This window comes from Pelophylax lessonae, assembly GCF_965119305.1.
Source record: "Pelophylax lessonae genome assembly, chromosome: 13".
Lineage (NCBI taxonomy): Eukaryota > Metazoa > Chordata > Amphibia > Anura > Ranidae > Pelophylax > Pelophylax lessonae.
In genome coordinates this window covers 175,465,337-175,488,134 of record NC_138780.1, presented here as the reverse complement: position 1 = coordinate 175,488,134, position 22,798 = coordinate 175,465,337, and the positions used below count along the sequence as shown (strand labels likewise).

Genomic DNA, 22,798 nt, shown 5'->3' with positions numbered 1-22,798 from the left:
TCTCTGCAGTCTCAGATGCACAGAATAAATGTACAGGAATATCTCTGTGCAGAGTTTCCCATTCATTCACAAAATAAAGCCTATTACTGTGTTTACTATGTTTCAGTGATGGACAGTCAGTGATCGATATCACTGACTCTTATTCGTTCAGACAAGGAAGGGACCTGTAAATGACACATGTACCGGCCCTTTCCTGCTCTCCATCCCGACAGATCCCCTGCAGCAGCCAGCGGGAGAGGATGGGAGAACCTGGAAGAGCTGCGGGGGGTGGGGGGGGCAGGAGAGCACAAAGCGATAGGAGGGGCGGGGCATCTACACATAGAGGAACTGATCTCTCCATTTTCCTCCTGCAGCTGCTGAATGCCAGGGGGAGAGGAGTAGAAATGGGCATTCAGCAGCTGCAGGAGGATAATGGATACATAGATTCCTCCTGTATACAGCTACCCCTGCCACTCCCCCCTATCAAGGTGTTCAGGAGGGCGGCATGGGTTCCCTCGCAGCATGGGACCAGGTTGCAATCTATGTAGCATCTAATGCGCACTGTGAGAAGCTCAGAGTAAGCAGTTTCAGTACAGGAGAGGGGTCTGTACAGCTGAGCAAGACTGAAGGGAAGGCTAGAATGCAGCTTCAATACACCTTTAATTGTATTTTATTCAGGGCTTTTTTTTTCTCAGAAAATAGGTGCAGGAACTCAACCACAAACCCCCTCCCCCTGACACATACATCCTCCAAACTGCATCAAATAGTGGGGATGGTCAAATTTCAGTAACAGTGGGAGGGTCTTAAAGGGGAGTTAAATACCAGAAGGGCATTATATACAGAGTGCAGAGTTCAGGGATGCTCTATGTGCAGAGTTCGGGAGTGCGTTCCACACAGAGTGCAGGGTTCAGGGGTGCACAGAGTGCAGAGGTCAGTCGTCTTCCACAACTGCTTACCTCTGCATACCCCATCCACATCTCACTTTCACCCCTCTTCTTCCCAATACTTCTCCGCACACTGTGGGTGGCTCCACCTTTCTCACTTGCAGGGAAATCTAGTAGGAGTGTCAGCATTCCCACTGCACTCCGGGCACCTGCATCTCCCTTGTCCCCATCCTGCACTCAGTAGGAGACACTCAGGAGATCAGATCTGTGGAAGCCGTTGGGAATCAAGCTGTCACTTGTAAACACAGAAGCCAGACCCCTGTATTTACAAGTGATAGTGGTGAGCAGAGGGCCTGAGCCAAAGGTGGTGGAACTGAGTTCCACCAAGTTCCAGCTGAAAAAAACCCTGATTTTATTAAACTGTAGCCAATGTAAGTACTTGAATTTTGACGTATTAACCAAAGGTGCAATTACACTTTAAATACAGACAGTATTATCTACCCAAAGTCTATGGAAGTATAAAAGGGTTAATGTGCTTTTACTGCTCCTTTTTAGTACACTGAGTCTGCGAATCGAAATGGCGAGCTGGAGTGTGAGAAAGAGAAAAGGTTGGGTGCTGTGGACGAATCCTTGAGGTGAGTGAACTTTTATGTATACCCCATCTTTCCTCCAGGTTTTGGGACATTATTTGGGACCATTTCAGGTCATCTTTCTGTACTTTTGTACATATGGATGGACTCCACCCAAAAGTTAATGCTAGATTTTGGTGGGGCAGTGGGGGAAAGGCCCAGAACATATCAGGAATTGAGTTTGGTCTTATTATGACATTTCTTCTTGCAGTGAAGCCGCCCAGGAAGCCTTTTCACAGTGGAACCATCATGACGATAACTCCGATGATAATTTCTGCGAACACGATGGTATGTAGCTTATCCTTCTCCTGATCTCAGACTGAGAAAGATGACACAAGAACCAGGCACTCAATTGTAACTAATAGCTCAGCGGTGAATTCCCTGAAGGCTGTGTATTTTAAAACCCAACTTCAGGAAACTATAAAATGATCACTTGCAGCGGAGCTGGGCCTGCACTGCAAGTGTTAATGACTAATTTTAGATAAAGGGGGAAGAAAAGCAGATATACTTTGCCCGATCATCAGCTCCTCCCCGCTGCTAGACCAGTCCCTGCATCGATTCCTTCACTACATCAGTTTAAAGCGGAGTTCCACCCTAAAAATTATCTTTGCACCATCTGCTTGCTTTAAAAAACTTGAAAAAGAATTGGATAATAATTAAACATTTAATATACTTACCTTCCTTCCTCTTCCTCCCTCTGCGGATAAGGCCCCGACGTCACTTCCTCCTTGCATTGACTCCTGGGAGATGAGCATCATCAATCCCAGGAGTCAATGCGCCTGCCTGCACTGGTGTCACTCGTCCCTTCCGGTGCAGGCGTGTCATTCTCTGCTGAACAGCTTCTGGGCATGCGCAGAAGCTGTTCCGGGGCAGGCGCGTCATCCCTGAAGTGACGAGCAGGGCATTCTGGGATTCCGATGTCGCCGAAGAGGACGCTTCAGCTGCCCACACCTGAGATGGCAGCGCTGGACAAGACATTTTCAAGGTAAATATTTCTTCTTACAGGTAAGTGAACAGGGGACAGTTCAGAGAGGCTATCGTTGCTTAAATGCACTAGCCCTGACTGTCCTAGGGGTATTTTTAGCTTAAACATTTTTTTTTGCCCGGAACTCCGCTTTTAAGGTCCTGATGTCCAGATGGAACGTGGGGGAGCGCCATCCTCTGGCGGAGCGGAGGATCAGGGGATTAAAGGCACTTCTTCTCTCATTGCAAGAGCAGTTAACTCTTGCAATGTGGGCATAGCCCCACTGCAAGAGGTACGTTTATAGTTTCCCAGAGTTTGGCTTTAAAAATGTTTAATCTTTCTGCTGTGCAGATAAAGTAATATGGGGAGAATTAAATTCACTCTTCTAAACGGAGTGCTGTTTTTTATGTTGTGCGTACGCCAGACAAGATAAGGAGCTGCTAAAGAGGGGGGCTCCCGCTCTCTGACCCCAACACCCCCCCACCCCCCTCATCAGCTATGAGGGAGGAAGAAGACTATTTATTCTATGTTTGCTGGGGGTTAACAGCCATGCAAATAGGCAGAGAAAGTAGCTTTCCTACTTATACTTAGGCTGTGCCCATGTATTGTGTTCCCTGCATGGGCAGAGAGAAGCATGTGAGGTGCCTACCAAGTTATTGGCAGACCATTCACTTCCCTTACACTAAATCCAAGCTGGTGGGGATTTGCAGAATTTAAAAAATGGACGCCATCTCTTTGTTAAATAGTTGTGGAAACCATACTAGTTTCTATTTCGTTATGAAATGGAAACTGGAGCAGATAGAGCTGCCAAACACCGCTTGTGCCACTTCCCTGCACCATTACGACGGGGCTCTTGGACAGGACTTGATCTGGTTTGGTAGTTTTTTTTTAAAGAGATTAAAAATGACAAAGTCCATGTTTCTGTCTGTTTCTGTCTTTTGCACAAGCACACAGTTAGTAAAATAAACACTGTTACTCTACGCTCACTAACTTCCCATGCTCCTTATTGTAAAAAATAATCCTCTATCATTTTTTACAGATGAGGAGTCTCCGGATGCGGAGTATGTCGACTTGCTGATTAACCCGGAACGATACACTGGGTACAAAGGACCTGATGCTTGGAAGATATGGAACAGCATTTATGAAGAGAACTGTTTCAAGTAAGTGACTATATTGTTTAAGGTTGTCCTTTAGGACTATGGAGGAGAAAGAGAATAAGCTTGATCATCTTCTTATCTCTATCTTTTTTAAAGACCATCACCGTACAGTTTTGTATGGTGTGGGGAAGTGATGGAGCCCCTGTCGGAGTTTAAAGCCTAAATTCGGCAGATATAAATGACACAAATAAATGCAGCTCAGTATTCTTTAAAGTGGAACTCTGCTAACTTTCACACCAGTGATGAATTGCCATTGGGAAGGCATTCATCCAGGCCAGTGATGGCGAACCTTGGCCATTCACAAAGCAAATGTTGGTGGTTTCATCAGGAACTGGCCAAAATCTGCCCAGTGTATGGCCAGCTTTAAAATCTGAGGTCTGCACTAAGCCCACAGAAAAAAAAAAAAATGGCAGAAGCAGAGACCACAGGCTTCATATAAACTGGACAGAACTCAAATGGCTTCGGTGCAATGCAGGTGTTCTTTACTGGCCTGGCTGGATATGGAAACCCTTTGGGTGTAAGCACCTGTGCGCATGAGGCCCTAGTCCAGTGACGGTGAACCTTGGCACCCCAGATGTTTTGGAACTACAATTGCCATGATGCTCATGCACTCTGCAGTATAGTTGAGCATTATGGCAAATGTAGTTCCAAAACATCTGGGGTGCCAAGGTTCGCCATCACTGATCTAGGCAGAGCAGTGCAAGCAAGCCGGGAAAAACGCTTAAAAACTTGACTGTTTTACACATTTTTTTTTTCTTCCTTAAATTCCACTTTTTAAGAAATCCATGAATTTTTTTTACTATATTGGAAGCCATTCACGTGTGCTGTATGCAAATATATTGACAAAGAAAGAACAGAGTGTTGACCTCATCAGTTGATCTTCCACTTTCTTCTTGCACCTCCCTCCCCCCCTTTTTTTTTTTTTCTTCCACCTTCCTCTTTCCCCCTTTCTCTTCTCTCTCACCCCCCCCCTCTTCCACCTTTTCTCCCTGTCCCTCTTGCCTTACCCTTGTGATGGGTGTTAAACCGAACTGAATGTGAGTGGAATCCCCCTCAATGGAGACAGAAATTCAAACGCCTTTTTATGTTTTCGTTTCTCGCCAATTAGAACTATGTCTCTTTGACATAATTTCAGATCTGACAGGATTTCTAAGCCACCCCCTCTCTATCAAAAAAAAAAAAATGTTGAATCGAAAAGGAAAAAGAAAATCAGATGATTATGAGAGGAAATGGTTTCCTACAGAACTGTTTCCTGCCAGTAATCTCTGAGAGAAGCAATCTGCCTCCCCGAGCAAAAATAACTGACACTGACAACAGCTTGCTGTTACCACATGGAAAAAAAAAAAATCAAGAGTGTTTAAAAATCCATTTGAAACCCTGATATTTTCTTTTTTTTTTTTTACTTGTTATACAATCAGGCTGCGTTGCATGTAAATATGACCTTGTTTTTTATTTATTTATGTGTTCATGCTTAAAATTGTACTAAGTTGCCCTAAGCTGGCAGCACATTGGAGAGCCGAGCCACTGCTTTCACACAACATAGCAGGCATGTTATCCAGTAGCCTGATGTGCCGCCTGCATAGTGCTCCAATTAGCAGTGCCGCTCCAGGAGTATATGCTTTGATTGGATTATGGTGCGGGGGCGTGTCTTGACCGCTGCACTCTGTGTGAGAGTAGTAGTCCAGCTCTCCAGTGTGCTCCCGGCACGGGGAAGCATAGTAATAAACCCAAGAACAAAAATTATACAAAAACCGACTTAAAGGAAAAGTACAGCCAAAGCTCATTTGGCTGTACTTCTCCTGTGGATCACAGGAGTGCAGTTCCTTCTGCACTCCTGTGACCCATTTTCAGCAGACAGCGGGCTGAAGCTGTCGGCTGACGTCGGAGCCAGTCCAGGCTTGGGAAAGATTGCAACCATATGTTCGGGATCTGCCCACATGTTGGACTGGCATCTGGCACAGTCTGTCGCTAAGAGCTCCTGCGCCCTCCACAGCCCAGCTCTCCAGTGGGTGCTGGGGGGGGAGCAGAGAGCAGATGACTGACTGTCACCAGCTCTCTGCTCAGGGAGCTCTGAGAACTGTGATCTGTGGTGTTTGGTCAGTCTTAAGGCCTGTACACACGATACAAAAATTGGAAGTAAAATTTGGTCCAATGAACGATCTGCCGATTTTCGGATCGTTAGTACGGTGCGTTCGACAGCCGATTACGAACTTTCGGACGACAAAAACTGGATCTGCAGTCTATAAAATTTTTATCGTATGTGAACAGAGTCCAATTTTCGTTTTAATTAGTACAATTTTTGTCCGGAAAAAAATTGTAAGAGCAACAATAGGCATGCACAGAAACTAAAGAACACATACAAAACAATTCAACACATGACATCACTTCTGAATTCCGTTGTACGGGAATTTTCGTATGAAAGTAACCTCGTCACTTTCCATAGGAGACTAGCATGCAACAAAAAATGGACGAAAGATCGTTCGATAATCTGATCGTGTGTATGAGGCTTTAGAGTCAGCGGGGACAGATGCAGCATCCATTTAGGCAAGTCTGATTCCACCCCCCCCCCCCCCCCTAAAAAATCCTCTTCTCTTAAAAAAAAATTGCAGACACAACATCTAGTGATTAGCAAATTGCAATATGTTAAATCTTTAATTTTGAGTTTAATACTGCTTTAAAAGCTCAGCATCTGAAATATTCTTTTTCTACAGGGCTACCAACATTCGAGGTTCTCTTCCACTTTAAGCTGCACTAAGACTATTGATTTTGTACTTCTAAATATTAGTGAATTTGTTCAGCATGACCTCGGCTCCAAGCCTCGTTGTTTGTTTTTCTAGCTGGCATAGCCTTTAGCTATTTACATATTCAAATACAGGCCAAGCCGTACATACAGCCTAGCAGTCTTATCTAAGTCAAACACAGCAGAAGTGAGAGGACACCAGAGACCTGCAATGAAATGACTCCTGAAAAGTGTATCTGTAATGTGAAATGCAGAAGGCCTAAATCCTACAATAAAAGGAGTGGAAGACTTCCTCTTGCTGCTAATGCCTATAATGGACAGTGATGAAAAGGCGTTCGTCATTGTTGCAAGCCGCAAAAGTTGGGTTTCTCCAGAGCAGCCTTTTTCAACCAGGGTGCCTTGAGGTTTCTTCAGGGGTGCATCAGCAAAATGCCTTTAAATTGGCCTAAAATGTATATGGATGACCAAAAACGTATATGGATGAAGCCTGCCTTTTTTAGTTACACAAAGCTACAGGTTTTTATTGTGCACCATCTCAACCTTTCAGCCATTGGCGTCCAACTACCAGTGATGTCATCCGTGTTGATAAGAAGGGTGTTAATCGCCTGCACAGCATCCTTGCTTGACCCTCCCCTGCCCCTCTCCATTAACACTGGGATCACATTAGCTGAGCGATGAAACTGAGGGAGAGGAGAAACATTGGAGTAATAGTCGTTAACTAGTGTGTAAAAGTGTATTTTCTTTGGAAGAGTAAATCGCTTCCAATGTTGGGTATCCTACGTGTGTTGATGCTGCCACATTATGTAAAACTATTAGAATAAATGTTTACATTTTAGACTGGGGTTCCTTGAGACTGTCAATTAATTTAAAGGGTGCCTTGAGATTGTGTATAATTTTAAAGGGTGCCTCACTAATTTCTAAAGGGTGAAACACTGCTCCAGAGGACTGCTAAACTTGCTTCCCATGATAGATGAGTGATGTCTTGGAGGGTCTCTGGGTTGAAGCTTTGGCTGATCTCCTCTGCTGTTCTATCGTGTTCCCCAGAACACTTCAGTCAGCGCTTTCAGCCAATTAAATGCCAATCAGCAGACCTTTTTCAGTCATCCCCCCTTCAACAGGAGCTGGCCGAATGCAGACCGGCTGCGGTACGAGCTGAATGTTGGCTGATTTGTATTGAACCGGCTGATGCGGTCGGACATTTGGGCCATGTGTACTAGGCTTTAGGAGCGTTATTTCAATTAGTGTTACTAAACCCAGGAGCCTGCATTCACTATATCTGATCGCTCACTAGTACACAGAACAATGGATATGCAATTATTTCAGGAAATCTAAACTGCTAAATACCTTTCAGCAGTAGTATATAGCAGCTTTGTGACTTCTATCTATTTCTATAATGTTTTTTTATTTGATAGTGTGGGGAAGGGTTTGAACCTTTTTATTGGGTTTTACCAACATATTCTGCAGTGCTTTACAATATATTGTATCAGCATGGGCAATATTTCCATTCCATATACATTGTCTGCTGTCTCCTAACTGATACACTGGTTCCACATGTTACAATCCTTCCATTAGATTTCACTATTTTGTATTGATTTCATCTGGTCCTTGTTCCTAGCTGTACTAACACTCTAGGACACCTGTTAAACTCAAGGCCTGCAGACTGAATTTGGCCCGCCAGACCATTTCATGTGGTCCTTGAACCCAGGTAGGGTTTTTTTTTTTCCCAGAACCTCGGCCCCCTCCCAGCTGATCTCTCTGCAAGTGATAGAGAGAGGCAGAGTTGCCACAACTGCCGGAGCATACTATAGCTGGGTCGGGTAGGTAAGTTGGCTTTTGGGGGGGCACAGTGGTGCAGAGGTCAGCCGAAGAGGAGTGATGGCAAGATGTGGACTGCGTGCGTAAGAAGGCTGAACCCTGAACACTAGCATACCCCTAAACCCTGCCCTCTGTATGCAGTGCCCTTCTCAAACCTTTACTCTGTAGGTAGCGCACCCCTGAACTTTTCACGGCCATGGCCGACACAAATATTTAATTTTTCACAAAGACTGCTGCTTCAGTGTTTTATAGGTCTTTTTTGTCAGATGTTACTATGGTATACTGAAGCATAATTACAAGCATTCCATAAGTGTCAAAGGCTTTTATTGACAATTACATTAAAGTGATTGTAAAGCCTTGTTTTTTTTTTTTAAAGAAAAATAAAAAACATGTTCTACCTACCTGCTCTATGCAGTTGGTTTCCTTTCTCAGGCTCCTCCTTTGCTCGCCTAGCCCCTCCCTCCTGGTGAGTTCCCCCACAGCAAGCAGTTTGCTATGGGGCACCCGAGCCAAGTCAAAGCTCTCTGTGTCCATTCAGACATGGAGGTGAGGATGGATTTTTCTTGCGCTAAAGGTGCCAATGATGGCTGACAATAAATTCATATTCCTTTAAATTCATGCTATTAATGAAAAAGTTGACTATATAATAATACAATTCTATATAAAATTCTATTCTTTTTTTTTTTTTTTTTTTAAACTATCATTTTTGGTTTCGGTGTTTGGCATCCTGCATTTTTGGTTTCAACCCCCAAATTTCTATTTGGTGGACCTCTAGCCATAATGCTGATGCGGCCCGCGGTGAAATTGAGTTTGACACCCTTGCTCTAGTAGGAAATCTACAGAGCCATGAGAAGAATAAAAGGGTATAAATCCAAGAAGCACCGTATTGCAAGCCCACAATGTATTCATTCAGCGATGGTATTATCAAGAATTCAAGCAGATCATGTTTTCTAATATATAAAATGTACTTGTACTTCTTCATTTGTACTTGTACTTCTTCATTTAAAAATGTATAAATAACTGCACCTTGATAAATGCTTTTGAATCATTATACCTAGTGTTGATTAAGAAAAAAGTATTGGGGGAAAAAAACTTTGACTTACAAGCTGACAATTGGCCAACTGCAACACCTTGCCTTCCTTTGTGTAACTGGTTAGGGGATGGGGAGAGACTGTCAGAACAGCCACTTCCTCTTCCTGAAATCCTCAGATGGACAAAGACTTCAGTTTAGCCACAACAGAGGTACTTTTGCATTATGCAAGGATTGTGGAAGTTCCAGGAAAGTTGTGTAATTGAGCACAAACACGTGTCCAATATACTTATCTGTACTATGACCTTCATCCTCTCTGGCCTGTACTATGTTTTATGAAGATATAGTTTACTTAACCCTGTTACAAAAATAGTGCCTAGCTAGCTACAGGAAATTCTATTTTAACCCCCATTTTTTTTTTTATTTTTTTTTTTCTTATTTATTTATTTTTTATTTAGGGGTGGAAAAGATATAGAATGTTAGTTGAAGCTATAAAAATAAGCAATTTTTAGCCTTTTACCTAAATGGTGAAGGTTTTGACTGATTTTAAAACTTTAACCATTTAAACCTTCACCTGATTGACAGCTTGGAAAATGAAGGCAGGCCCCGATTGGCTACCCAAGTGTATATTGTAGAAAATAAGCCCAGGTTCACACTAGTGTGATTTGTCATGCATCTACCGTCAACACTACATTGCATGAAAGTGGAAATCCCATTGTTCTCAATAGTGCTTGTTTACATCAATCCAAGGTGGGGCAGTGAGATTTTTGGAAAAGTGAAGGTGCTTCTTCTGGCGATAGTGCGTTTTTGGCCCCATAGACTTAAATTGAGTGCATACAAAATGGAGTTAAGCAGTCTCTTCCTCCTAGCAATAATAATGTCAGAGCAAATATAGCTAGTCATTTCCAAAGACAAAAATGCATTAAGAAGTGAAAACGTAAATTAAAACGTATTAAGAAGTGCATAAATGTGCAATAAAATGGCACATGCAGCAGCACTAGCATTAATCTTGAATAAGGCTCGATTCACACCTATGCATGTTGCTTTTGAGCGTTTAGCAGTGCCTTTTGCTGTGCTTTCCATGTTTTCAGACACGCGTTTTGATGTGTTTTCATCCTTGATTTTTTTTTTTTTTTTTTTTTTTTTTTTTTTTTTTTTTTTTTTTTTTTTTTACTTGGCCAATTCGTTGTTTGGCAGACTAAAAAAATCAAAATGCGTCCAAAACACAGGACTTGTGTGTTTTTAATGCATGCCTATTGAAGTCTATTGCATACAAAATGCTGCATTTTGCGGGAAAAAGTCCCTGACCCTTTCCAAAAACACAGAGGCGCAATAATGCATTGATGTGAACCTGTTCTATAGGAACCAATGTTAAAAAAAAAAAAAAAAAAAAAAAATGAAATGCATTTCTGCAAAAAGCACGAAAAAACACTTTAATGTGAATGGAGCCTAAAGACAGATAGTCGGTTTGCTTACCTGGTTGTATAGTTTTAGAAATTTAGGGCAGACACCTGACGGATTATCTGATTGTATAGTGTAGAAAATAAAGGCAGGTGCATGATTACTTACCTGATCATACGGCTTAAAAAAATAAAGGCACGCAACTGATTAGTTATTTCGATAAGCAACATATATGGAATACCATTTGGATACCCATCTAATTAAATGTTATCCCTCCTTTCTTTGCAGGCCAAAAGCAGTGAAACGGCCACTGAATCCTCTGGCTTCGGGGCGAGGTAAGCTAAAAAGAAAAGTTCACTTTGTTTTTTTTTTTTTTAACTGTGTGCTGCGTACATTTTATTAGTACTTATCCAGAAATTCTGCTATTAATACGTCTTATCCAGAAATTCTGCTAAAACATTTCAGTAAAGGGGATACCACCCCAGGCATGGTTTTATTCCGAAATTGATTGTCATATGATGCCAGCAGTGAATGGAGAATAAATATACTTAATAGGTATAACAATAAATATATTTAATTTTTTAATCTTCTATTTTTTTTTTTTTTTTAGGTGAAAATGAAGGTAAGGGAAACCCACCCATTTTATTTTATAGCCCTTTCCAGGTAATAATTCATTATATTAATTGTATGCTGTGTCATTTGGATAGCTCAGCCCATTGTTTGTGACACTAATGCTGTGTAAATTGACCCCAACAGGAGATTTTATTTTTTATATATATATATATATATATATAATATAATATATATTATTATTATTATTTTTGTTTGTTCTGCTTGGAGTCGTTAGAATCCTGTCTAGGTTTTTACCGGTATTGGTGTCCCCTCTATTCCTGTTTCTGTGGCACTGTTCAGGAAGTAGGTGGATATCTCCACAACAGTGTCACGGCATTCATTCATTCCAATCCAATCCAATGTGAGTGCAAGCAAACATCCAAGAGTCCCAAAGTAATTTATTGATAAAAATGGATTCATAACAGAATAAAGCCAACATGTTTTGAGGGCCAAACCCACTTATCTTCACCAAGGCTTAAGAATTCTGATTGTACTAAGTACATCTCTTATTTACTGCTTGGAACAGTTTCAAGAGGACAGGTTAAGCTAGTGTTAGTGAATGCAGCTGCATAAGAATGCATAACCTGTGTTGCTTAAGACGATTGTCATCTGAATTATTGTCTCCGTTGGAAGATTTAGGGTCCATTTATACGACATGTGGTGGGACTGCGATGGGTGTTTATTCCAGCGCAGACTCCCAGCATGACAAGGAAAAATGCCTGGTCTCCTGTGTGCCTGGTTCACACTACTGCATTGCTGTGGTGTGCAGGCACAATGCACTGAAAACAAGTTTTGCATGCACTAGGGTTGCACCGATACGGTATCAGTGCTGATACCAAGCATTTGCATGAGTACTGAGCTCCAATACTGTTGCAGTCAGATCTTAGCCTATACAAAATAAATGGACTCAAATCGCACTGTGAAGAATCATGTTTTGAACCGAAATGCTGTGCAATTCCTGTCTGAATCAGATGCCGTTTCCCCCGCCAATCCTGTGTGAAATCAGGCTCGTCCTACTGACTTCAGCCTGGGTTCACAGAGGAGTGATGCCGGAAACCGCATGTGATTCAGACAGGAAGCGCAACACATTCCTGTTCAAACCACATGCAATTCTTTGACAGTGTAGTGGTGGTAGTCTCCCCTGACTCCAGTCTGACAGAGAACTGCTGCAGGTCAATTGGATGTCCTGCTTGTGTGATTCTTCCAGGCGTTGGAAGAGGGCCTCAATATTTGCCTTTGGTAGGAAAGGCCTGCTGAGTCTTCTAGTGGGTGGCCCGTTAGATGGCAGGCTAGGAGTCTGAGAATCCCGCAAATGGGGAAACTGGTCACAGCCGTCTCAGCTTGAGGGAGAGCTGTGCATTGCCGATGGTGTGGGCTGTGAAGTAGGTATCGACTGGGAGGTTCCTGGTTGCTGCTCTTGCCACCGCCATCTTGGAGCATCCCAGGATGGCCGAATTGGGGGAAGTTTTCGGGAAGTAGCGCTGTATCTCCGGCTTCTTCACAGGCACATGAGTCCGTGGGTCTCTTCTCCGATTTAGTGCTTGTAGCGAAGGTGGCAGCTGCAAGAATCCACCGGGATGCAGGGTAAGAGACGGGAGCTCAGCCTCAACATGTCCTCACGCCGCCATGTCCAAACAAGCCCCCGCGATTCTTGCGGAGCGATTTGAGCCTATTCATTTAGTATTGGCTAAAATTGCACTGCAAAGGCATCGGTTCAGGCAGTCCCAGGGTTACAAACAAGATAGGGTCTGTAGGTTTGTTCTTAAGTTGGATTTGTTTGTGAATCCGAACAGGTACATAAGTGTAGATCCATCCAAAAAAATAGTTTTAAATGTTTTGGATAGCATAAGGCAGGGTTAACACCCCTGTAATTGTTTAGCTATCTGTGCCCATGTTCAGAAGATTTCACCTCACTTTCTGTGCCTATGACAATTGGATTTTGAAAAGTTTGGGTCGTTGGGAAAACAAGTATTGGTGATAAAGCTTCAGTGGAGACACCTTTTTCCCATTATAACCCTTACAGGAATGAATTCCCCTTCCTAGGGTTAGATTGCCTCTCACTACTTGTTGTCTCCCTCCATTTGTAAGTAGGCGTAGTTTGTAAGTCGGATGTTTGTAACCCAGGGACCGCCTGTAATTGGTATCGGCGAGTACTCGTGGGTAAAAACCAGGTATCGATGCATCCCTAGCATGCACTATTTTTTTTTCAGCTTCCTGCAATTGAAGTTCATGAAATGTCTTTGTGACTAAAAAAAAGGAACAGTGTGGTGATTCTACCAGACCCCATCCCACACCAGCTTCTACGGTATAAGGCAACAGCTGGTGTAAATGAACCCTTACCCTCAAGTCCTGTTCTAGTGACAACCTGGGTTTGGGTTTTCCATAAGCTTAATTTCTTTGACAGTAGTCACCAGAAGAAATAGAGAATTTTCTTTGTGGGACAGCAATAAAAACCTGCATACTAACCCTTCTCCTCTGTCTGTAGATAAACCCTTCCCCCCTCCCCTTTTTTTTTAATTTTCACATTTTTTTTTTTTTTATTGGTTTTAGAAAATACTCTACAAAACGGCTTTTGGGCAATCCCCGGCTCTAAAAAAAAACATACAGCATGAAAAAACAAAACGCGACAATCCAAATTGTAGTCACGACTCCTGTACCCCTCGATAACTGAGGGTAATGGCATGCACATGACCACCAGTAATCAGGAGGTGAAAGTTAGGTACTATCATGGTAATTAGGTACATATCCAATTTGAAAAATAGAAGCAAGAAAATTAGGAGTGTAGCACAATAAAGTGCAGTGTGAGTAATCTATACTCCCAGGGAGACGATAAAAGGTACAGAGAGGTTACACGAAGTGGGGGGGCGCATGTCATAGAGGTTACACGAAGGGGGGGGCGCATGTCAGATCAACCTCAACATAGCCCTTCCCCTTCAGAGGAGGCTTTAGATTTACTTTCATTAGAATGTAGGCATTTGTATTTTTTTCTTCGGTCAATGTTTTTCCTTTTCTTTTCCAGAGACCATGTTCTATAGCTGGCTGGAAGGTATGTGTTTTAATTTCCCACCAATGATGGAATGTTCAGCATATAGATCTCGTCTTGCTCTTGTAGTTACAAGCATACTGTTTAGACTGTTTCTCCCTGAAAAAAATAGGCCATTCACCTACCTGACAATGACTGTAGAAGAAAAGTCTGTGTATGTATGTATGTGTGTGTGTGTGTGTGTGTGTGTGTGTGTATATGTATGTATGTGTATATATATATATATATATATATATATATATATATATATATATATATATATATATATATATATATATATATATATATATATATATATATATATATATATAGTGTGTGTGTGTGTATATATATATATATATATATATATATATTGTGTGTGTGTGTATATATATATATATATATATATATATGTATGTATATATATATATATATATATATATATATATATATATAGTGTGTGTGTGTGTATGTATATGTGTGTATATATATATATATATATATATATATATAATATACTATTCCAGTGATTTTGCTGCTGGTCCCATAAAGTATAATTTTGATAATAAAAAAAAAAAATTTGTATCAAGCTCTCATACAAATATATATTTGAATCAAATCTTTAAATCTTTATTATTTTTGGCAGCAATATTATGTGGGCAGATTTCTGCCAGTCACATGCTGTGTCACACCCCTCCAGCCGGTGTCTTAGAATAAGAGGGCGGTGAAACCTCCATTAATCTACATGTAAAAACCCTGCCCCCAGTGTAGTTTAGTGGGCTTGGAAGAGGAGGGAAGGAGTGGGCTGTCATTTACCACTGTGTACACCCACATGTGTGACTCTATAGTCACATGGGCTGCTCAGATGCGATAGGTGAAGGAATACTCCGTGAAGAAACTCACTGAAAACTGAGCATGTGCCCTAGCTGCCAATACTGCTCTGCAAAATCCCCAGCTGCAGTGGGGATATGGACAGAAGTGATGGATAGAGTACAGCAGGATCAACCAGGTTTTTTTTTTTTTTTTTTGCAGCAGAATACAAAAAAATGAATGCCATAGTGACTGGAGGAGTATGGTCAGCATGTAATACACTATTGATAGTTTTTATTAACGTGGATTTAATGACCCTGTAAAGCGAAGTTCCACCAGTTTTTGTGTTTATTAAAAGTCATCAGCTACAAAAAGTATAGCTGCTGACTTTTAATAAACAAACACTCGCCTGTCCCACGGTCCAGCAATGCGGCCGGTGGGAGCCTCGGTTCTCTCCCTCTTCTCCCTGCGGCGCCGGCATATCTAGTGTGGGTACCCAGCTGTGACGGCCGGATGCACACTGCGCCTACGCGAGACGCGATGGGCGTCCTGAGCGGACGGGCAATCTTCTGGGACCTGTGACGTGTCCCAGAAGATTGCAGGGGGGGGGAGTGGATAACTTCCGCTCGAGACGCCTAGGCGGCCCTAGCTGAAGTGGAACCTGTCAAATGTAGGTACCCGCTCCCCCCCCAAAAAAATGACATGCCAAATGTGGTATGTCAGGGGGTCAGGAAGCCTTAAAGCGGGTGTTCCATTTTTGGGTGGAACTCCGCTTTAAACTAAACGATCCATCTGACTACAGTTTTAGAAATAGAACAACCTTTTGTGTGTGATTGGTGGAGGAAGTAGACAGTTTGAGATTGTTGTTCATGCACACAAGGAGAATTTAAGAAATTAAGAGCCAGTGTCCCTTAGCCTGTCATAGTTGTTAGTGAAGGTGGGTGGGCACATACTGCACGCTTCTTGCTGATTTTCAGTGATAACAAATCAGGGAGGTCACAGAAAACAAATATTCCCAAGTGTCTGGTATTGGGGCATATATCACTTACACATCGGCAGCTCTCCAATCATCCAAAATAACATTGTAATAGGGTGCATTGGAAATCTAAATCATTCATTAATAATTATAGTTTTTTTCTTTGGGCTGGACTTTTTTAATCTGTCAGGCTGCGATGTGATGTCACAGCATCACTGGCTTGTAAAAGGTAACCTGGCCAGACTGCAGGACAGAAAAGCCCCTGCGTTGTCCAAATTAACTATTTTTTTTTTTTTTTGGCTGTGTATTCAGTGCAGGCTAAAGGGACCACCGGGGATAGATCATTGGTTGTAATGAGGAAAAAGCTTTACCATTCCTTCATATTTCAGCTTGCGTGTACTATTATTTTTATGTTGTTTTTGTTGTGTTTTTTGTTTACAGCTGAATTTTTTACTTCTTTTTGTAGGTCTATGTGTTGAGAAAAGAGCATTCTATAGGCTGATATCTGGGTTACATGCAAGCATCAACATTCACCTCAGTGCAAGATATCTACTGCAAGGTATGGAAGATATAATATACTGAGCACTTAAATTTGGCTTGTCTTTAAATTTACATTGCAGTTCCACCCAATATTGGAGCTGGATGCCTGTGGGTGGAATCGGCCTCCATCTTCTCTGGTCTCTCTCAAGCTGGCTATACACTATACCAGTCATCCTAAACCAGGGTTCTGTGGAACTCTAGGGTTTCTTCAGTGTTTGCTACACAGGCCTGCTGGAGGGAGGACTTGGGTAAGCATTCCTCTAATCCTAGACTAAATTGGGAATTGAACCCTTGCCGTGCAGAGGTGCCCACTGCAAGGGTAATTAAAAAATAAAAAACTAATAAAAAAATCAGTTTCGCTTTATTTCCAATTTTTACTCCTGGCCTAACTGTGCACTTTCAGCATATTCCATATATTCTCCCTTCTACTAGAGCTGGCCATAGATCATTTTAAATTAAATCAATGGCTGTTCCAGTCAATCGGCTGCAGCTGCTAAGTGTATTGTGACAGCACAGGAGTCCCTGCTGTCAGGATACAATAGTACAGCAGGGAGCATTCCTTCAGCCACCTTGATTGTGTGCATGGAGGAATCCTTTTTGACAAGAAGAAATATGGGCAATTTTTTTTTTTTTTTGGCCCCATTTCTCCTATGGATCACAGGAGTGCAGGTTTTCAGCTGTCGGCTTTTCAGCTGTCGGCTTAGGTTACTTAACCGGTCCAGGCTGGGTAAAGATCACGACATTACAGTTGCAATCCACCCAGATGCCTGGACTGGCAGCTAGCTCAGCCTCTCAGCTGTGCCACTGGGAGACTGAGCCAGCCGCCCCCTTCCCAGCCCAGCGCTCCAGGCTCTCTGCTCAGAGTGGAGGGTAGAACGAAGTGATCCACGGTGTTTGATTACTCAGCTCAAAGTGCAGAGGCTGTGTGTGTGTGTGTGTGTGTGTGTGTGTGTATGTATAGACAGTATCTCACAAAAGTGAGTACATCCCTCACATTTTTGTAAATATTTTATTAGATCTTTTCATTCATGTGACAACACTGAAGAAATGACACTTTGGTACAATGTAAATGAGTGAGTGTACAGCTTGTATAACAGTGTAAATTTGCTGTCCCCTCAAAATAACTCAACACACAGCCAATAATGTCTAAACCGCTGGCAACAAAAGGAAGTACACCCCTAAGTTAAAAATGTCCAAATTGGGCAAAATAACTCAACACACAGCCATTACAGGTTGCCCCTGGAGTCTTCTTCCACTGCTCCATGACGACCTCACAGAGCTGGTGGATGTTGGAGACCATGCGCTCCTCCACCTTTCATTTGAGGATGCCCCACAGATGCTTAATAGGGTTTAGGTCTGGAGACATGCTTGACCAGTCCATCACCTTTACCCTCCGCTTCTTTAGCAAGGCAGTGGTCGTCTTGGAGTGTGTTTGGGGTTATGTTGGAATATTGCCTTGCGGCCCAGTCTCCGAAGGAGAGGGGGGGGGGGGGAGAATCCTGCTCTACTTCAGAATGTCACAGTACATGTTGGCATTCATGGTTCCCTCAATGAACTGTAGCTCCCCATTGCCAGCAGCACTCATGCAGCCCCAGACCATGACACTACCACCACCATGCTTGACTGTAGGCAAGACACACTTGTCTTTGTACTCCTCATCTTCCTATAGCGTAGGCCATCTTTAAGTAGAGCAACAATTCTTTTTCTCAGAGCGTTCTTTGCCATGAGGTGCCATGTTGAACTTCCAGTGACCAGTATGAGAGAGTGAGTGATGACACCAAATTTCACACACCTGCTTCCGAGTCACACCTGAGACCTTGTAACACTAACGAGTCACATGACACCGGGGGGGGGGGGGAGGAATGGCTAATTGGGCCCAATTTGGATGTTTTTCCACTTAGGGGTGTACTCACTTTTGTTGCCAGCGGTTTAGACATTAATGGCTGTGTTGAGTTATTTTGATGGGACAGCAGATTTACACTGTTATACAAGCTGTACATTTATTACTTTACATTGCAGCAAAGTGTCATTTCTTCAGTGTTGTCACATGAAAAGATCTAATGTTTACAAAACTTCCTCTAGTCTCTGGAAGCCTCCTGGTGCCACCCAGGGCTGCCATTTTGTTGTAGCCTGTGTGTTTCTATGCATGACAGCCTTGTTTGTGTAGTCTGGCAGTGGTTTGCCATTGAAAATAGCGGCGGTCATGACAGTGGAGCTTTGTGGGCGACGGAAGCTCCTCCTCATCCCCCGGTGCTGACTTCTGGATCCTTTTACTTCCTGATTGCCGCGCGTGCAGTGCCAACTATCTTGGTGGCTGTAGGTGCCTGTTTCTGCTGGGTGGGGTTATATCCCTCTCTGCTGGGGATTGCTTGGTGCTCTGTGCCTGGCGACTGGGTGGTGCTGCCAGCACGGTGGGGGTGTCCCTTGCAGTGTTTTACACATGTTTTGTGGGGTTTTTTTTGTGGGCACATATCCCCACTTGATCCCCTCTCTGAGGCTGCGGGACTCTCCGGGTCCCAACCGTCCCATCGATGCACTGATGGTGGTCCTGGAGTCCCTGGTGTCCCGGGTGGAGGTGGCTTTTGGGCGACAGGCTAGCAAAAAGTGCCCCCTGCCTCATCAGATTCTGATTTGGCGGATGTGGGTCACCCTGCTGGGTCTGCAACCACGCGCCCGGAATCCTCTGATAGTGAGGAGGATTCCTCCAAGTCTGCAACCATGCACGAAAAGGCGCTGGTGGAATCACTGATTGTATCTATGCGTGAGACCTTTAAGATGGAGGACGCAGCTGCGACAGAGGCGCAAGTTTCCTTTGGCACTCCCAAGCCATCCAGAGTGGCAAAGGTGTTTCCTTTCCCTATCTATTTAGACAGAATTGTCGCTAAAGAGTGGGGATGACCAAAGCGTCCCTAAATGCTTTACTAGGCGTTACCCCTATGAGGAGTCCCTTATTAAGAAATGGACTGTTCCACCAGTGGTGGACTCTCTGGTTTCCAGATTGAACAAGGCAACCATGTTTCCGGTTGAAGAGCCTTTAAGGATCCGGCTGACAGGAAGGCTGAAGCTGTTGCCCGCAATATGTACACTCTGGCTGGTTCGGCACAGAGGCTGGTATTCACCATTGCCTTGGTGTCGCAAACTCTGACCGAGTGGGCAAAGCTTTTACGCCGTGACCTGGAGGGAGAATGGCTCCCCCTGCCTTGGCTGAGTTGGTGGACCAGCTGGTTCATGGGCTGCATTTTATCCTTTGCTGCCTCTTTGAATGCGGCTCCCCTAGTGGTGTGGCTTTTTATTTTGGCAGTGGTCCTTCGGCGTGTCTTTTGGCTCAAATGCTGGTCTGCGGACTAATTAGGCCTTGACTGGTCTTCCTTTTCAAGGAGATTTCCTGTTTGGAGCTACCCTGGATGACCTCATAAAAGGTCTCATAGGAGGGGAAGAGTACTTTTCTTTTCCGCAGGCTACTAAGGCCAATGAACCTCGTCGTGGATGTGGGCCTTCCTTCTCGGCTCATTTTTTCATTCCTCAGGGTTGACTGACAAGGGCTCAAATCCTTTTAGGGCCTCCTCTAAAGCAGTGGTCCTCAACCCTGGCCTACAGGGCCCACTAACAGGCCAGATTTTAGGTATTACCTTGGGGAGATGCAGACTAGAGTACTGCAATCACTGAGCAGAAAATGATATCACCTGGGATGTATTTCAGTTATCTTGAAAATCTGGCCTGTTAGTGGGCCCTGAGGACTGGAGTTGAGGACCACTGGCTTACAGGGTCTGTTTTGGGTCGGTACAAGACCTGTTGCTTCAAGGGGTGGTTGTCCCGGTTCCAACTTTGGAACGTTTTCAAGGTTTTTACTCAAACCTGTTTACAGTTCCCAGGAAGGAAGGCAAAGTGCATCCAATCCTTAACCTCAAGGCGCTGAACTTCTTTGTGCGGGTGCAGAAGTTCAGGATGGAGTCCATTTGCATGGTGCTCGCATCCCTGTGTCAGGGGGATTTCCTTGCTTCTATCGACATCAAGGATGCCTGCCTTTACATTCCAGTATGTGCTAGCTGCCACCGATATTCTCCGCTTTGCCGTGGGAGAGGAGCATTATTGGTTTGTGGCATTACCCTTTTGGTCTCGCCTCTGCTCCCTAGGTCCTCACAAAAGTGTTGGCCCCGGTGCTAGCTTTGTTACACCAATGGGGGAACACTATGCTTGGACAATCTCCTTCTGCGAGTGGAGTCTCCTACTGCTCTGGTGGAAAACCTGGAGATCACGATTCGAACTGTGCGGGAGATCGGCTGGATTCTGAGATTTGAGAAGTCTGCGCTGGTTCTCTCCACAAAGCTGGACTATCTGGTCCTGACTCTGGACTCAGCCTTAGCCAGAGTGCTCCTTCCCCTGAACAACCTCCCAGAGATTGCAGGCTGCAAATCCTCTCCTGCTTTCCAGGACTTGCATGCGGGTGCTGAGCCTGATGGTGTCTACCTTTTTTTTTTTTTTGGTGGTTCAGTTTGCACAGTTCCATATGAGGTTCCTGCAAAGGGAGATTCTGGCCAAATGGGACAAGACTCTGCAGTCTCTGGACAATCCGATCCGGCTGAGTTGGGGAACGAAGGAGTCCCTGATTTGGTGGCTTCATTCTCCGGCGCTTCAGCTGGGCAAATCCTTCCTCCTCTTGTATTGGACAGTGGTCACCATGGATGCCAGCCTGTCCGGCTGGGGAGGCATCCTCGGCAAGCATTCTGCTCAGGGGATCTGAACACAGGAAAAGTCCAGACTTATGATCAATGTCTTGGAACTCCGAGTGATCAGACTGCGCCTGGACCATTGGACGGATAGTCTTCAGTCCAGTGCGCACTCAGACAATGCCGTGGCTTATGTCAATCACCAAGGGGGCACAAAAAAATGTCCTGACGGTTGTGAAGGTAGCCGACATTCTAATTTGGGCAGAACGGTTTGTTCCAGCCCTCTCTGCCGTACACTTTCCCGGGGTGGAAAACTGGCAGGCGGATTACCTCAGTCGGCAGGCATTGGACCAAGGGGAGTGGTTCCTTCATACGGAGGTGTTCATTAGTTGTCTCCAGTGGGGCATCCCCAAGGTGGATCTGTTGGCGTCTTGGCTCAACAGAAAGGTGCAGAGGTTTGTGGCTCGGTCACGGTATCCTCTGGCGGATGCCACAGAAGCACTGGTGGCCCCGTGGGGTCAGTATCATTGGATTTACGCCTTTCCTCCTCTCAAGCTTCTGCCAAGACTTCTACACAGGATCGAGGCAGAAGGGATTCTGGTCATCTTAGTGGCTCCGGACTGGCCTCGCCGGGCTTGGTACGTCGATCTGGTGCGGCTGGTCGCCAACGTTCCTTTGTATCTGCTGTCCCAAAGACTGTACTTCCATCCTGCTTTATAGTCGCTGACTTTGACGGCTTTGCTGTTTAATGCTAGGTGCTGAAGGATAGAGGTTTATCTGAGTTAGGGATGCACCGAAATGAAATTCTTGGCCGAAGCCGAATAATAATGAAATGCTTGGCCGAAGGCCGAAGGCCGAATACCGAACGCGGTGTTTCGCATTTTTTCCATTTATTTTGCCAATTTTTAGGGGGCACGCTGATGGGCACATTTTATGTTAGGGGGCACGCTGATGGGCACATTTTATGTTAGGGGGCACTCTGATGGGCAAAACAAAACATTTAAATCAGCGTTGCTCTTAACATAAAATATGCCCATTAGCGTGCCCCTTAAAATAAAATATGCCCATCAGAGTGCCCCTTAACATAAAATATGCTCATCAGAGTGCCCCTTAACATAAAATATGCTCATCAGCATGTCCCTTAGCATAAAATAAGGGGCACGCTGATGGCCACATTTTATGTCAAGGGAGCACTCTGTTGGGCACATTTTTTTTCTTTTTTTTTTTTTTAAGGGGCACTTTATAGGGCACTCTAATGTAATGAGCATGGCAAGTGGCAACAACATATAGCAGTCTGCACACTAATGCTTGTGCAGCTGCCAGCTACCGTATTCTCCCCCAAATGTGCTCAGCTCCACGTCACATACCTGAACTGCAGCCAGAGCCAAAAGCCGCGAACAGGGGGGTGGGGCGTGGACCTAGTGTGAAGGAGCCGCAGTCAGGAGCAGGGGGCGGGACGCGCGCGTGACGTCACACCCCCTACTCGCGGCCGGACAGGACACCGGCAGCGTGTGAGAAGGGAGCCGCGAGCCGCAATGAGGAAGGTGAACGGTCAGGGCGGAAGCTGACATT

At 44.2% G+C, this 22,798-nt stretch overlaps 1 protein-coding gene across 1 annotated transcript in view; it reads left to right on the top strand.

Annotated features, from left to right (window-relative positions):
• ERO1A (endoplasmic reticulum oxidoreductase 1 alpha) overlaps positions 1–22,798 on the top strand; it is a 91,018-nt gene that overhangs the window by 56,084 nt on the left and 12,136 nt on the right. The window contains exons 5-10 of the mRNA XM_082242702.1: positions 1,419–1,498; positions 1,704–1,780; positions 3,496–3,616; positions 10,888–10,934; positions 14,231–14,257; positions 16,486–16,578. Coding sequence (XP_082098828.1) covers positions 1,419–1,498; positions 1,704–1,780; positions 3,496–3,616; positions 10,888–10,934; positions 14,231–14,257; positions 16,486–16,578 — 445 coding nt within the window. The remainder of the gene's footprint in view (positions 1–1,418; positions 1,499–1,703; positions 1,781–3,495; positions 3,617–10,887; positions 10,935–14,230; positions 14,258–16,485; positions 16,579–22,798) is intronic.